Source organism: Crinia signifera, chromosome 5 (assembly GCF_055691185.1).
Source record: "Crinia signifera chromosome 5, ASM5569118v1, whole genome shotgun sequence".
Lineage (NCBI taxonomy): Eukaryota > Metazoa > Chordata > Amphibia > Anura > Myobatrachidae > Crinia > Crinia signifera.
The window spans coordinates 192,897,184-192,915,288 of NC_139221.1; the positions used below are offsets into that span (position 1 = coordinate 192,897,184).

At 45.5% G+C, this 18,105-nt stretch overlaps 1 protein-coding gene across 3 annotated transcripts in view; it reads right to left on the reverse strand.

Moving 5' to 3' along the window:
* The window catches only part of MARCHF6 (membrane associated ring-CH-type finger 6), a 492,210-nt gene that overhangs the window by 415,266 nt on the left and 58,839 nt on the right, over positions 1–18,105 (reverse strand). For all 3 annotated transcript variants that reach the window (XM_083188363.1, XM_083188362.1, XM_083188364.1), the window contains exon 3: positions 17,674–17,747. In XM_083188363.1, the coding sequence (XP_083044489.1) occupies positions 17,674–17,747 (74 nt within the window). The remainder of the gene's footprint in view (positions 1–17,673; positions 17,748–18,105) is intronic.

Below are 18,105 nucleotides of genomic sequence, written 5' to 3' on the forward strand. Positions count from 1 at the left end.
ACGGTAAGTGTGTGAATGCCAGGAGATAGCGGCGCGGCGGGGAGCAGACATAGCCCAGGACGCTGCCTTATTTTCACTGCTGCGATCTGCCATACAGAGCAGGACGCAGCCTGATGCATGAAGCTTCAGTTTCTCCATCTCCCCAGGGAGCCACCCTCATCCAACGGTGGCTGCACCTGGGGAAAAAAACAAACAAAAAACAACCTGCACTACACTAGTCTAGACTGGAGACAGGAAAAAGACTGCATATGGAAGGGGAGGAGGTGCTATATATCCGAGGTGGGCGGGACGTTACAGAGATCTACCTGTCTAAAGCTGGAGGAGAGGGAAGTAACACCCAGAGTAAAGGCTTCCATGATGGGTGAGGACGAAAAATGTATCCATAAGTTGCAAAAACATAAAAACTGAAATTTCTCTTGCATTGTCCAAGAAACAGGAAGCAGGCTCACAGCCGGTAATGAGGGAGATGGGGCACTCCCAACAGATTGTTGGGTACTTGTTTCCTAGCAGGGCGCCCACTACGCAAATCGCTTAGTGTGCTATTCAGCGTAGGGAAATTGCATTGCATGGTAAAAATGTACCATGCGATTACGATACGATTTTCCATATAATTTATTCAGTGCTCTCTGCCAGTCAATAAATTACATACATTGTACCAGATATAAAATTGGATGCGATAGTATAAGATTTTGTACTTTTTGTATGCGATGACCATCATTAAAATGACATAAAATGTCATTTTGTGTTGTTATAAGTTTACAGGGTATTTGTACATTAAAAATGAAGGTACTTGTTGCCTAGCACGGTGCCCATCGCATACCGTATATAGTGGTATGCGATACAATGCGATATTCGCGTAAATTAACAGGAATGTACAATTAAATATTGCATAGCATCTCATGCCTGCAAATGGCATGCGATGCGAATTTTAATTGTACAAGCAAACGCAATGAAGAGAAAAAAGTATGTCCTTATGTGGTGCACCTATAGAGACTTACACGAATAAAATATAACTTTTAATAATGTTTTAAGAAAGCGAAATATAAAAACACACACACACACACACAACATGAACGCAGGGTGTTTTAAAATAACGGCGGCTCTCTGTTTCCACACACAATATTGTTTATCTGTAATTCAATAACAGGAGTAGGTAGCCAACACTAGTATTATTATAATCAAATATGTATTTATAGTGTTTAGTGGCTAAAATCCTTGTAAAGAGGTGCACATAGTATAGTTAATACGCACAATTCAATGTCGGCAGTATTGACACAGTTTCAAATGTCTTTAATAGATAGCTCCTCAAGTGATCAGGAACCTGTCTGAATCACTACTAATCACCTAATAGCGGAGACCCCTAATCAGATTAATATTGGGCTCAACTCATATACTAAAGTTGACCCTCCAAGGAACCAATGTCGACAGGTGCTTTATCATAAGTGGAGGTTATACATGTAAAAGTGAGTAACAACTCACGGGATACACATTCTGTCTTAATTGAGACACATTTGGGGTATCCGAGTATAGGCCTACTTAGATAAGTTCCGGGGAAGTCCGCTAGTGAATATAAACATGAGTGTTAATGAATCACCAAATATTCCCTACTTAATTTCACACTCTATCTCCTCATGTGTATAGGCTGGAATTGCTATGAGGAGGTGGTTGTAGCCACTTTATAGGTATGAAAGGTTCCTTAGTGGGAATCAGTGGTGAGTATTTGTAATGAAACACCCATGCCGTGTAAAATTGTGGTATAGTAGTCGGCATGCAGATGTCAGAAATATACTGTGGGTGAATTTCCAAAAGATCGTATTGTTTAGTGGTCAGTAACAAATCTTTTTAGGAAAATTCACCATTAATTGGGCTGCTGCAGTATTGCTGCTATATATTCAAAATAGCACTGATTGGAAATCGCTATCAGCTATTTTGGCGTTATACATATATTCCAACACAGGGACGATACTGGAAGGGGTCCATCTTCCATACCCAATTCACGCTTTACTTCACTCAACCTTACTCGTTCTGCCCATCCGATCCATGTCTGTGACAAAGCACGCTTAGACTTATGTGCCCGTCTCTGCGGGGACAGGCGTGATTTTGGTGTTGTTTAACACCAAAACAAGGTGTAGATTCCTGTAGAAATACTAAGCACCACATACAATTCAATCAGACAGGATATCGGGAATATACAGATACATTAAAACATACCGATCCAGTCAGCAGAGATATTTGTGGCTCCACGATGAGATAGAAACCCAAATGTCACCATAGCAACGGACGTGCTGGACAACAACTGTCATCACCATGAAGGGACTACCAATGAGTGGCGCAGCACTCATGGAGTAGTGATAGGATAGGATGCGAGGACAGTCAATCACCTATTGAGACTGCCGCGCCCCCAGACGAATCAACGCCGCAAGTAATTGCAAGGAGAGAAAGTTACAGGACGCGGCAGCCGTCAATCAAGGCGCTAACCGCCGCGCCCACATCAGGGACGGTATAAGAATAGCCTTAGTTTGGCCAGTCGGGTTGGCCTTGAAAAAGCTCTTTGCGAAGCGCGCGCTGGCTAGCGGTGACGCCCTCTATACCACACGCATACTAGGATGTATTTTGAATTGTTTTTTACCCTTACAGGATAATCCTTGTAGCAGTGCACTCATAGATAGTGTGAGGATTCCCTCACCTCTATTCATTGGGCTACAGCAGTTGCTTCAGTTAACCATTAGATAGCAGCAGACAGCGGAGCAGTGTCTTGCCCCGCTACCTGCACTATCTACCTGTGTGCAGAATTACACCTGTATACCATTTATGCCGGACTGAGGATGACACTTTTATATCCCCTCGTTTGACTAATACGAGATCCGACACAGGTCCGCAGGTGTCTGATAGCGATTTCCAATCAGTGCTATTTTGAATATATAGCAGCAACACTGCAGCAGCCCAATTAATGGTGAATTTTCCTAAAAAGATTTGTTACTGACCACTTAACAATACGATCTTTTGGAAATTCACCCACAGTATATTTCTGACATCTGCATGCCGACTACTATACCACAATTTTACACGGCATGGGTGTTTCATTACAAATACTCACCACTGATTCCCACTAAGGAACCTTTCATACCTATAAAGTGGCTACAACCACCTCCTCATAGCAATTCCAGCCTATACACATGAGGAGATAGAGTGTGAAATTAAGTAGGGAATATTTGGTGATTCATTAACACTCATGTTTATATTCACTAGCGGACTTCCCCGGAACTTATCTAAGTAGGCCTATACTCGGATACCCCAAATGTGTCTCAGGCACCTGGCAATTCAAGCCAACAATTAAGACAGAATGTGTATCCCTTGAGTTGTTACTCACTTTTACATGTATAACCTCCACTTATGATAAAGCACCTGTCGACATTGGTTCCTTGGAGGGTCAACTTTAGTATATGAGTTGAGCCCAATATTAATCTGATTAGGGGTCTCCACTATTAGGTGATTAGTAGTGATTCAGACAGGTTCCTGATCACTTGAGGAGCTATCTATTAAAGACATTTGAAACTGTGTCAATACTGCCGACATTGAATTGTGCGTATTAACTATACTATGTGCACCTCTTTACAAGGATTTTAGCCACTAAACACTATAAATACATATTTGATTATAATAATACTAGTGTTGGCTACCTACTCCTGTTATTGAATTACAGATAAACAATATTGTGTGTGGAAACAAAGAGCCGTCATTATTTTAAAACACCCTGCGTTCATGTTGTGTGTGTGTTTTAATATTTCGCTTTCTTAAAACATTATTAAAAGTTATATTTTATTCGTGTAAGTCTCTATAGGTGCACCACATAAGGACATACTTTTTTCTCTTCATTGCGTTTTCTCATTTTTGATGTCCAGTGGTAGCACACCTCCCATAACACTTTATACAGAACAGTTTATGTATTAAGTGGGGGTCCGCCCTATAACAACCTCCAACAGATGAGGGTCCTGTGCGAATAGTAAAACCCCTGTGTCTCCTAATTGTACAAGCACCCTGATGGGTGCTTACAATGTTAAACGCACCACCACTATCAACGCCAACCTGAAGCGTTGCGAGCGCAGCAAGCTCACAAGGGGCGGCGGTACGCGTCATCCAACCTTTTCATACCCCTAATATCCACGTCGGCGTGGAGTTGATTCTAGATAGTGTGGCGAGCGCAGCGAGACGGAAGCGAGGGGATGCAGAATACATGTAAAGTAATCCGCGTCCGCTCGCCACGCTTCGGGCACGGTGGCTCGCTACGCTCACCACACTATCTAAAATCAACTCCATGCCGACGTGGATAGTGGGGGTATGAAAAGGTCGGAGGACGTGTACCGCCGCCCCTCGCGAACTCGCTGTGGTCGCCACGCTTCGGGTTGGCGTTGATAGTGAGGGTGGCGTTGACAATGGGGGTGCATTTAACATTATAAGCACCCATCAGGGTGCTTGTACAATTAAAAATCGCATCGCATCACATGCCGCTATATAGCATACGATGCGATGAAAATGGGAGGCGCTGTACTAGGAAACAAGTGCCATTATGACATATAATGTAATTTTGTACTGTGATTTTTAAGCCCCCCACTCCACACTCACAATATCCACACTACCGCTAAGCATACAGCCACCTCCCCACTATCCACGCCACCCCGAAGCGTGGCGAGCACAGCGCGCCACCTGAGGGGCAGCGGAACGCGTCCTCCAACCTTTTCATACCCCCACTATCCAGGTCGGCGTGGAGTTAATTTTATATAGTGTGGAGAGTGCAGCGAGCCCCGCAAGAGGACGCAGATTACTTTACATGTATTCCGCGTACGCTAGCCACACCATAAAATCAACTCCACGCCGACGTGGATAGTGGGGGTATGAAAAGGTCGGAGGATGCGTTCCGACGCCGCTCACCACGCTTCGGGGTGGCGTGGATAGTGGTGGTGTTTTATGTACATGTTCACCCCTGCAAAATCATGCAACTGACACAGTAAGGAAGACATGTCTTGAATAAGAAAGAATCAATTAAATAACACTATAGAAGAAAGAGAAACTCTTATCTAGAGAGCGCAGGAAATACTCAGAATTAAATGTTTCTAAAAAAGATTGTTATTTATTTATAATCTATAACACACAATGTTAATAAAATACACATATAGTAAACATGAATACATACATCTTTAAATAATCAATGAATACATATAAAATAAAATAGTATCACTTTCCCAATCGTAACCGATACAGTAAACTTCAAAAGACCATATTTTACATAACCACCAATAGCCGGATTTTGATACTTCCACAGAAATATACTGATTCCAGATAAATTCAGTCCAGATAAATCCCCTTCACTTCTGGGTAGTTTGGTTAGCTGTATTAAATGCTACACGTGGGGGAATACCCACGATGCCAAGTGCCTGAATTTGGACCTCTATATCCTGTCGCTGTCTGCATAAAATAAGGAAACTGTCCCTGCAACCATCTGGCATGATTTTACTTACAGCGCTACAAAGCCAAAGAAGGTGAATGCTGTTATACACCTGCCTGGGACAGAGGTAGCTATATCTTCAAAGACTGTGTTGCTTGCTTCCCTGCAACGTCCGCCCCCAGCTGGGTGTGTGCGGTATTTCCCCACGTGTAGCATTTAATACAGCTAACCAAAGTACCCTGAAGTGAAGGGGATTTATCTGGACTGAATTTATTCCTACCAACTAAATTCAAAAATCTGGAATCAGTATATTTCTGTGGAAGTATCAAAATCCGGCTATTGGTGGTTATGTAAAATATGGTCTTTTGAAGTTTACTGTATCGGTTACGATTGGCAAAGTGATACTATTTTATTTTATATGTATTCATTATTTGAAGATGTATGTATTCAAGTTTACTATATGTGTATTTTATTAACATTGTGTGTGTTATAGATTATAAATAAACAATCTTTTTAGAAACATTTAATTCTGAGTATTTCCTGCACTCTCTAGATAAGAGTTTCTCTTTCTTCTATAGTTTTATTAGTATTAAGGTTACAGAGTGCCTTAATTGAGAGCAGCAAGCAATACCCTATAAATTATAATTGAATATTGTTGATTACTTTTGAGTATCTGTGCGCCCGATTTTTCAGCTTTTTCTGTTCCTTTCCATATGGATTTCTGAAACCGTGTGTTTAAACTATCACACGGACTTTCAGTACCCTTTGGGAGGGAGATCGAAAGTACCGAATTCTGTCTATATTTGTTCTGCAATTAAATAACAACACGTAATACAAACAAATCATAAAAAACATGAAAGAATAATTAATAAGATGTCATCATAATCAAATAATTTTATTGTCCTTCAGTAACAGTGTCAAGGCGTGGAGGAGGGTAAAATGGTCATCCCCACCCAAAGTTTTACGCCACATGAATTCCTCGAGGTAAGACTGTAACATGTGCCCCGATGACGTTTATTGCGCCATTTACACGCACCCCACATCCTTTCAATGTTCTGCATATGGACCCCCCTTGATGGGTCTATAAAATTGTACCTGTGGTTGACCTGGGCGTGGTAGTATTCGGCCAATTGCAGCTGCTCTGTGCTGTACACCCTCCAACAGTCCGTGTCTATTGTCGTCCCAGGCTCCACATTGTCGATGATGGCCGACATTAATGTTCTGGCATCACGGGTGGCCACCTTCGTCAGGAAACACTGCCCTGTTTCCCGGCAGATTCCCCCATATACCCACTGCTGGGGTAACATGCAGCCTACATTGGATTGCCTCCTGACGTATAAGGTCTTGTCCACCTCCACTATCCGTTCTGGCCCACCGTAGATCCCACCAGTAGATCCCACCATCAGGCAGGCCTCCCGAATCCACTTATACGTAGAGTACTGTAGTCTTCTTTGACACATCCAGCTGCTGCTGGCAGTACTTCACCGAGGTCATCTCCTGAGCCCAGGAGTAGATAAACCTCACCAATGTGAGGAAGGGTAAGCGGCACCCGGGGAAAAACAGTGCTGCTCGAAGGCTTGCCTTTAGCCGACAAACCTTCACATAGCACCGCCACAGACCTTCCTTGAGACTCAGCCGCATAGTATGCCCATTGGCACAATTAGCCACCACCGGCAAAAGAGGATGACGCCGAAAGAATTCTATTGCCTCAACCTCCGTCACGGCAATGAAAACAGATTCAGTACAGATGCCATTTCAGCCGAAATAAGCAAATCACCAGTCGCAATAACCAAATCACCAGAAATAAATCACTAGCTCACAAATGCACGTCCTCTCCTCTCACAAAATCACCTCAGAGTGATTTCTGTGAGGATGTGACAGGGGGCGGGATTACCAGTGAGCCAGGGAACGGGAGTGACTGAAATTGCATCGCATGTCACTATATAGCGGCATGCGATGCGATGCAATTTCACTACGTTGGCGTACGTAGAAAATCTGGGCGCTGTGCTAGGAAACAAGTACCGATTGTTGCAACAAACATTTACAGGAGGAAGGTGTGGACATAAAAGCTGCAGACTGTGGGCCTGATTCATCTTTAGTTGCAGTTTTACTAAAACAGAATAACTACAACAGCTTCCTTTTGCATGCTGGGGGCCTTCCAAGCACATGGCAAGGCCGCCCAGCACAAATAGGTCTGCCCTATGATCGAAATTAGATTGCATTGCCAGGCTGCAAAGGCGGGCACATCACCGCCATGTTTCGGGTTGCACCGATTGCATGTGATGTCACGTAGACGGGCCAAAAACCATGCCCTGTAAACAACGTGTTGTGACCAGCCACCCAAAATTGTAACCTTCTCTGGTCCCACAGAGAATCACAAATGGACAAAACTCAAATGGAGCAGCACATGCAATTAATACTAATGGCAAAACTATACACACACACACCAATACTAAATTGCATTACTGTAACAGTGATTCTCAACCTCGGTCCTCAGGACCCCCCAACAGTGCAAGTTTTCCAGGTCTCCACACTGGTTCACAGGTGAAATAATTAGCTCCACCTGTGATCTTTTAAAATGTGTCAGTGATAATGAGTACACCTGTTTACCTGCCGGGTGACCTGGAAAACGTGCACTGTTGGAGGGTCCTGAGGACCGAGGTGGAGAACCACTGCTCTAACATATGTCATTATACAGCAAATACCAAAGAGTATTCAGTTTAAACCATCATTTTACATCAGAACCATATACAGTAACAGAAATACTAACTGAAAATGTGCAAGACTAATACAATTGTTATAATTTAGTAGAATCATAAAGAGTCTGTTCATTTAATAGTGTGTCTATCTAAAAATATTTATTGCTTAATATTTAAAAGTTATATTTTTAAACAAGATCACCCTGCAATAGACATCAACAAATCAATATCACACTGTAATAGTCACTTAAAATTTATACGGTACTTGTTTCCTAGCACGGCGCCCATCGCATCATATACCATAAGCCTTACAATGGTATGCAATGCGACGCGATGGCACCCGATGTTATACAATTTAAAATTGTATACCATTGTATATGGCATACAATGCGATGGTATACAATTTTAAATTGTATAAGCACCCTAATGGGTGCTTTCAATGTTAAATGGCCCCCCTATAAGATTATTAATTGTATAAGCATCGTAATGGGTGCTTACAATGTTAAAAGCACCCCCACTATCAACGCCAACCCGAAGCGTGGCAAGCGATGCGAGCCCACGAGGGGCGGCGGTATGCGTCCTCCGACCTTTTCATACCCCCACCATCCACGTCGGCGTGGAGTTGATTTTAGATAGTGTGGCGAGCGCAGCAAGCCACCGTGACCGAATCGTGGCGAGCCCCGCGAGGGGATGTGGAATACATGTAAATTAATACGCGTGCGCTCGCCACGCTTCGGGCTCTGTGCGGGGCTCGCCAGTCTTCGGGCTCGGTGGCTCGCTGTGCTAGCCACACTATATAAACTCAACTCCATGCCAACGTGGATAGTGGGGGTATGAAAAGGTCGGAGGACGCGTACCGCTGTGCTCGCCATGCTTCGGGTTGCCGTGGATAGTTGCGGTGGCGTGGGGGTGCATTTTACATTGTAAGCACCTATTAAGGTGCTTATACAATTAAAAATCGTATAGGGGGACCATTTAACATTGAAAAAACCCATTAGGGTGCTTATACAATTTAAAATTGCATTGCATCGCATTGTATGCCATATACAATGGTATACAATTTTAAATTGAATACAATGCCATACAACTGAATATCGTGGGTGCCGTGCTAGGAAACAAGTACCATTTATACTGTAAAGCCCTATACACACACACACAGGACAATTTAAGCCATTATGACTGGCTAAATGGTCGCCTAGCGACCATATCGCCAGAGTGTTTTTTTGTTGTTGTGGGAGACAAGTCTCTAGAAGTATGCTCCCGCAGCTATCCCTGAAAACTGTACCCTGAGCAATATATTGCTGAGAGATATTAACCCCTTCAGTGGGGGTTTTTGGTAGCACTTCCTGAAAAGAAAAAAACACTGTGTTATCAGGGGCCGGGCAGCGACGCATACTAGATCAGCCCATGCCAGCTCTGCCCCGCAACCCTGCTTTGTGCGGCGTGACCTTAGCAAGGTCACACAGCCAGAGGGAAGAAGTGAGCGCAGACTGTGGCACTCCCGAGGATTTTCCAGGTTTGCCAGTCTGGGCACTGGCGCATAGCCCGGAAAATTCTCAGGCGTGCCAGTGAAGGGGTTAAGCCAGTACACTGAGCAATATATTGCTGAGAGATATTGAGCCAAAATGCTACTATATTGCACTGTGTGTACACACCTTTAAAGCTAATTGACAAAAAAGGGGGAAATCCAATTAGATGCAAAGTTTGTGCAAAAACAGCTCTATGTTACTTTTATAGAGCTATTCATTAAGCTGCCTTTTACCCATGTGGTATACCCTGATTTAATGTGCGCTTACCTACTGATTCAAATGGGTTTCCTCATGTATCAAATCCCATAAAATACCGTTTAGTTAAGGGGTGTGGTATGTTTCTGCGACAGTCGGGATCCCGACAGTCATTATCCCGACGTTGGGATCCCGACAGTCATGATCCCGACTGCCCGGACTCAGACAGCGTGGCCAGCGCAACAAAGCCCCTTGCAGGCTCGCTGCGCTTGCCACGTTGCGGGCGCGGTGGCTCGCTACGCTCGCCACCTATTCAATTCTCCCTCTATGGGATCGTGGGAAAAAAGGGATTTTTGTAAGAACTTACCGTTCGAAACCCCTTTCTCTGATATGGTCCTGGTGACACAGCTCAACATTGGGATGTAGGAGGGTCCGTAGGAGCCAGGCACCTATCCTAAAGCTTTTGGAGGGTAGGCTCCTCCCTTCTGCATACCAGACTCCTCAGTTCAATCTTTCAAAGCCACTGGAATACATTAACTCAGTACAAACGCCTGCACATATTATATGCACAATTTCAAAAATAACTTTTCAACCATATATAACATGAAACATCATGAACACTGGCATACTTACTGAGCGTAAGGGAGGGATCTCTGTCACCAGGACCATATCAGAGAAAGGGTTTTCGAACAGTAAGTTCTTACAAAAATCCCTTTTTCTCTTTCAATGGTCCTGGTGACACAGCTCAACACTGGGACGTTCCAGAGCCGGTCCTTTGGGTGGGTACGCTTAGGTCTGCAGCTCTCATCACTGCTCGCCCGAATGATGCGTCCTCCGACGCGAACTCATGGAACCTATAGAATTTGGCAAAAGTGTGAACAGATGACCAAGTGGTGGCCCTGCAAACCTGCTCAGCTGTGGCCCCATGTCGAACCGCCCAAGAGGTGGCGACCGACCTGGTGGTATGCGCATTAATTCTGGCCAGCACAGGCCTACCACCCTTAGTATATGCAAAGGCAATAACAGAACGCAACCACCTAGCAATGGTCTGCTTAGAGGCAGGCCAACCAATCTTGTGCACATCATACAAGACTAACAAAGTGTCAGTCTTCCTGACACCCTTCACCCTGTCCACATAAATGCGCAAGGCGCGCACAACATCCACATTCCTCAATTTGTCCCTTTTTTTTAACCCTCTGGGGGTTGAAACACAGGCAGAACTATCTCCTGATTCAGATGAAAAGCGGAAACTACTTTTGGCAAAAATGGGGGTACTGTTCGAAGAAAAGCCCTGTCATCATGAAAAATAAGAAAAGGAGACTTGCATGACAACGCTCCCAACTCTGATACTCTCTTTGCTGACGCAACAGCCAACAAAAATACAAGCTTCCATGTAAGGAACTTAAGGTCAGCCGACCTCAGCGGCTCAAATGGCGCCTTTTGAAGACACTCCAGTACCAGCGATAAATCCCATGGAGCCACTGGTTGCTTGTAGGGAGGTTTCAATTGTGAAACCCCTTGCAGGAAAGTTTGCACCTCCGGTAGCAAAGCTATCCTTTTCTGGAAATAAATCGACAAGGCCGATATCTGTACCTTGAGTGATTGAAGGCTTAACCCAGGCGAAAAACCATCCTGCAAAAACTCCAACAATTTTGAAAGTCGAAACCGCGATGCATGCGACTTCTGCCTTTCACACCACCTAATATAGGTCTTCCAGACCCTATAATAGTTTGCTGAAGACACTGACTTCCTAGCTTTAACCATGGTGTTAACCACAGCCTCCGAGAAACCCTTGTTCTTCAAGATGGCGGTTTCAATAGCCAAGCCATCAAATTTAGCCGAGCTGAATCATGTGTAAGAACGGCCCTTGGTTTAACAGATCTGACTTCAGAGTTAGACGCCACGAGTCCACAGACAATCTCTGAAGCCTTGAGTACCAGGACCTCCTTGGCCAATCCGGGGCTACTAGAATCACCGGAATTCCTTGGGACTGGATTATTTTCAATACTCTCGCCAGCATTGGAAACGGCGGAAAGGCATAAAGCAGATTCCCCTCCCAGGGAATAGTCATTGCATCTACTGCTTCGGCCCGTGAATCTCTTGTCCTGGCATAGAACCTGGGCACCTGATGATTTAACCTCGATGCCATCAGGTCCACCTCAGGAGTTCCCCACTTCAGTGTAATCTGATGAAACACCTGTGGGTTCAGGCTCCATTCCCCTTCTAGCAGCTCCTCCCTGCTCAGGAAATCGGCCTCGATATTCTCCAATAATCGCTGACAACGCTGGAACATTCTGTTCCGCCCACAAGAAGATCCGGGAAACCTCCCACATGGCCAGCTTGCTGCGTGTGCCTCCCTGATGATTCAGGTACGCCACAGCCGTGGCGTTGTCAGTCTGAATCCTTAAAGGAAGACGCTGCAATCTTTCTCCCGCCAGAGATATCACTTTCCACACAGCCCGCAGTTCCAGGATATTGATCGGCAAGGCAGACTCCTCCGAGGTCCATAAGCCCTGGAGGCGCAGGTCCAAAACCACTGCCCCCCAGCCCCTGAGACTGGCGTCTGTAGTGACTACCAGCCAGTCCCAGGACTGCAGAGACCGACCCCACTGAAGGGAATCCACCTTCATCCACCAATGCAGGGAAGACCGTGTCTCTGGAGACAACACTATGTGCTCTGATTTCATGGTCTGAGACCAAGATGTCAGGATGTTCTACTGGAACACCCGAGAGTGGAACCTGGCGAACTGTAGCGTCTCGAAAGTCGCCACCATTTTCCCCAACAGTTTGAGACACCTCCAAACCGATGGGCTCTGAGACGCCAGGATCTCCCGCACCAAGGAGGCCAGGTCCCTGGCCTTTGTCTCTGGTAGGAATACTTTATTATTATTATAATTTTATTTATAAAAGGCACCACAAGTGTTTCGCAGTGCCGTACAAAGGAACAATACAGGGAGACAAAGCTTGGCATAACATTGAATAAATAACAAAAATACAGTACAAATAAAGAGCGCCACAGATCAATACACATTACAGCTTAAATGTAAGTAGTGAGGACTCAATCAACATACAACTAGAGGCTTGATGCCAATGATGGAGAGGAGTATGCGGACAAAGATGGTCACTGAGTGTTGGAGTATAGGAGAGCTGTGAGTGAAATGTGAAGAGAAGTGGGCTTTGACAACAGGAGGGAAGAGGGCCCTGCTCAGAGGAGCTTACAATCTAGTACCCGATGTAGATGGGTATCCAGGACAAGTCCCAGGAACTGGAGTCTCTGTGACGGCACCAACTGAGACCTTTGTAAATTTAAAAGCCAACCGTGAGCCTGCAAAAACCTGATGGCTTCTGCCAAGTGACTCTGCAACTTTTCCGCCGACTCTGCTTTGAACAGCAGGTCGTCCAAATATGGAATCACAGTGATTCCCCTCAGTCGGAGGGCCGCCGCCATTACTGACATTATTTTGGTGAATACCCTTGGTGCTGTGGCCAGACCAAAGGGCAACGCCTGGAATTGCAAATGCAGGTCTCCTATCACAAACCTCAAGAGAGCCTGATGTTCCGGATGGATTGGCACATGAAGATATGCGTCCTGGACATCCATGGACGCCAAAAATTCTCCCTGGTCCAGGCTTAGCAGCACAGACCGTAGAGATTCCATCTTGAAATGGTCTACCCACAGATGGAGATTCAAGGACTTTAGATTTAAGATTGGTCTGAAAGACCCGTCTGGCTTGGGCACCAAAAACAATTCTGTAACCCTGGGATACAATGTCTAGCACCCAGGAATCCCGGTCCAACAATGCCCACGCAGCCCTGAACAATCTCAGACGCCCCCCCACCTTGACCACCGCTGGGGTATTCCCCAGGTAGTCATGCGGAGGGCTTGTCCTCTCCTTTGGTGTTTGGTTTCTTATGAAAGGAACCGAACTTTGACTTTGGGGCCTTGCCCCTGGAGGACTGAAACTTTCCCCTAAAAGACTGTCCTCGAAAGGACGCACTCCCTCTAGGGGAGGGCCGAAAGGACGGCCTAAAAGCAGAAAACCTTGAAGCAGCAACACACATGGATCAGCATGTAAAATTGTACACAGGTCATTGGCCCACACAATCATGGCCTTAGCTTCTTGTCTACGGGGTCCTTAAAGGCTGCCGCCCCCCCCCCCCCCCCTGGACAGGTAGCACCGTGGCTTTAGAAAGCCGTGCCACAGAAGCATCTACCACCGGAACTTTTTCCCAGAGGTCTGCATGAGCCTCAGGTATGGGGTATAGACTTAAAAATCTCTTAGGCATCTGCAGCCTTTTATCGGGCGTTTTCCAAGCCCCTTCCAATAAATCCTGTAAACCTTCATCCGCAGGAAAGGTAACAGTTTCCTTACGCTGCCTTTTAAAAACACCTTTTGCAGGAGTTTTATCCTCCACAGACAAGTTCAAAGCCTGTTTAACAGCAGTAATCAAATCCTCCACCCCTGAGGCCGAGGAATCCTCAGAGTCAGCACCCTGATCCCAGGGTATGTCTGTGTACTCTCCCTCCTCTTCAGCAACAAGCAATGGCACTGAATAAGACCTTTTAGGGGTCCCCACAGTATCACCATCAAATTTGTCAAACAAATAATTATACCTGCTGATCCCCTTAGCAGTATCCTGCATGACCTGTAAGAAGCCAGGATCTGCCTGGGTCAGAGGCAAGGAGCCAGAGGACTGCTGAGATGATGACATAGGTCTCGCGGAATCTACCAACACATCACTCTGCCTGTCCAGCAATTACACTAAGGCATTAACAGACCTGCCTAGGGCACTGGCCCACGCAGGTTCCGATTGCTCTACCCTCTGGGGTTCACTCCCCATGGGTCTCACAGCAGCGCAAGTAATACACAAGCCCCCCCTTGGCCATCTGCTCAGGGACAAAATTCAGTGTACAAACACTGCAGGCGCTCAATGTATTAAGGGCTCCCTCCCCCAAAGCCACAGACTGTTGCTCAGACATGATGTAAAATTAACACAGTCACAGCGCAAAATGTACAGGCGTTTTATACAGAGCCAATGTACTCAGTCACTTATCTGTCTGAAGCGTTCACAGTGGGGAAAACGATGCCCAGGAAATCCAATCACTCTGCCAGGATCTGTCAGCCAGCTCAGCTCCGCTGCAAGCGTTCCAAATGGCGCCAAAACAGAGTGAGGGAAGAGACCAAGTCCCTGCTGCTGCGGGGCCCACCCCCAGACAGCCTCTCCCACTGCAGGATCTCCAAGTTACAATGTCTCCCCCTCTGCTGGGGACTACTTGGAACATGCCTGTAACACACTGCTGTCCTCTCATATAGGAGCTCAGTGTGTAAGCTCCGCAGAAAATGGCCGCCGCCATCACAGAGCGCCTGTCCCCCATGATCCCCACCTAGCATGAAGCCAGTTTCAGAGCGCTCCGGAGCCCAGGCAGCTTCTTAATAGAAGCTGTAAGCGCTGCACAGAGAGACCAGACAGCGTCTCCCCCGTGCACAGTGAGCTGACAGGACGCGCTTCTGTCAGCTCCTGCTGCGCTGTCAGTGTGAGGATTCAGTGAGAATCCTCACACTGTGCCTACCTAGCTATTGTAAAAGTTAATAAAATAAAAAACTCCTAAATAACTCTAATCCTTCGGCTGCTCCAGCAGCCCTTTAGAATAGCACCCACTCCAGTGGGCACCTAACACGAACTGAGGAGTCTGGGATGCAGAAGGGAGGAGCCTACCCTCCAAAAGCTTTAGGATAGGTGCCTGGCTCCTACGGACCCTCCTACATCCCAATGTTGAGCTGTGTCCCCAGGACCATTGAAAGAGAAATAGCCGGCGGCAACCCGGCCGTCGGTGTTTTAACAGTCGGGACCCCGACTGTCGGGACCCCGACTGTCGGGACCCCGACTGTCGGGACCCCGACTGTCGGGACCCCGACTGTCGGGACCCCGACTGTCGGGACCCCGACAGTCGGGGTCCCGACAGTCGGGGTCCCGACTGTTAAAACACCGACGGCCGGGTTGCCGCCGGCTATTTCTCTTTCAATGGTCCTGGGGACACAGCTCAACATTGGGATGTAGGAGGGTCCGTAGGAGCCAGGCACCTATCCTAAAGCTTTTGGAGGGTAGGCTCCTCCCTTCTGCATCCCAGACTCCTCAGTTCGTGTTAGGTGCCCACTGGAGTGGGTGCTATTCTAAAGGGCTGCTGGAGCAGCCGAAGGATTAGAGTTATTTAGGAGTTTTTTATTTTATTAACTTTTACAATAGCTAGGTAGGCACAGTGTGAGGATTCTCACTGAATCCTCACACTGACAGCGCAGCAGGAGCTGACAGAAGCGCGTACTGTCGGGACCCCGACTGGCACCCTTAGTTAAGACTGTCTTAAGGCCCCCTATACACTTGTCCATTCTGAAATTCACTAGATTGCAACAGATCATGCAGAGAAATTGGGTGAAATCAGGCCAAATCAGATGTGTATCTATCTGATCCGCAGTCCTCTGCCCATTCATTTGAATGGTTTTTTAAATATCCTGTCCCCCACCACTACTGAAGCTTGTTCCCCAGGAGTTCTTTACATGTGATTAAATGCATGTGATATATTGCATGTAAAAAATGGCACAGCAAGTGCCAAATCATATGTGAGCCCTCCCAGGGAACTGTTGGGAAAGTGTAGGGAAATCAGGTCCGACTTGACCATACTGTACCTCCCAACATGACCTTCTACAGGAGGGACAAAATTAATTAACCTGTTCAACACAGATGAGGGTTCTCATATATTAAGATGAAAGTCCAGGAGCAGAGCATGGTCTCTCTCCTGGAGAGATGACTTGTCCCTGCAGTTACTGAAGCTGCCAGGATATGCACAAGGAAAATCCCACTAATTGATTCCCACCCTAGAAGAATACTTTAAAAAAATGTTTAACGTAAACATTGCTACTGTGACACTAATTACTATTCGTACAAACACTAGGTCTCCATACATTAGGTAATTTACCTGCAATTTGGGCTCTTTTCCTGCGATTGCGGCAATCAATCGCAGGAAAAGAGCTTTCATTTCACGTAATTAAAGCAGGTCCAATTTGTTGCACTGTCCTCTGCGCAACACACCGGAGCCTGCAAGTCGCACTGGCTGAAAAGCAATCTCTTTGATTGCTTGTAAGTCAGACCGGATTGGCTAAGACCGCATGGATATATTGCATGCGGTCCTGCCACCCAGAACCTTTCTGGGTGGCTCAAGTTGGGATTGCAGGCAACTTCTCGGATGGGAAATGTTGCCCTAATGTATGGGGGCCTTAAGCCACAGGATCAGTGATTCCCAAACTGTGGAACCCTGGGGTTCCTTGCAGGGGTGCCTTGGATTGGTGGGCCTGGACCAAAGCAAACTGTTTTATGGTCAAAGTGATAGCAAAACCAGTGATAGGTGCTGCCAATCATAAAGTATGAGGACAATTAGAACCACAAACCGAAGGGTGATAGTTAATCACACATGACTTTTTACAAATTGAATATATATTTCTGAATTTATCAATAAAAAAAACTATTGGACTAGGGGGTGTTTTGAAAAACTGCCGATACTCTAGGGCGCCGTGATTCAAGAAAGTTTAAGAACCACGGGACTGGTCAGTTTTGCTAAATCAGTGGAAGAAATAGGATACAGGTGACAGTTTCATTTTGTGGATAATGACAATCTTAAATTATGCATTCATTTAAAAAAAAAAAGCATTAATTAAATATTCAAAGCATTTAGTATCAAAATTATATATACACGGTTTAATAAAATGTAAAACCTAGCATATGTTCAGTTAAAGCACTAAAGAAAGAAACTTACTTGGAGTAAAGGCAAATCTGTGCTTGCATAATTCACAGTATTCTTTCCTGCTGTGTTTAAGCCACTGAACTAAACTGAAAAAATGAAAATGCAATATAAAGAACATGACAATAAAAATTACAAGCAAACACATTTTATATTAACTGTTGCATTATCACACCTAACCTAGGCTTGTGTGCCAGGTGACTAACAAATTACCGATTACATTACATTACATTGATTATTTTGCAAACAGCAGGACTAGCTGGGTACACACCTAAATAATTATCTGTTCAATCTATCTGGTGGGAACAAAAATCTGGAAATGTATGGGAGCAAATAATAAAATTTGCTACTAAATGCCGGAAAACAGATAATGGTTAGTTAGACAATATTTTTTTTGTCTATTTCCATTATTTGGGATCAAATGGTGATTTTCATTTGCGCATATGC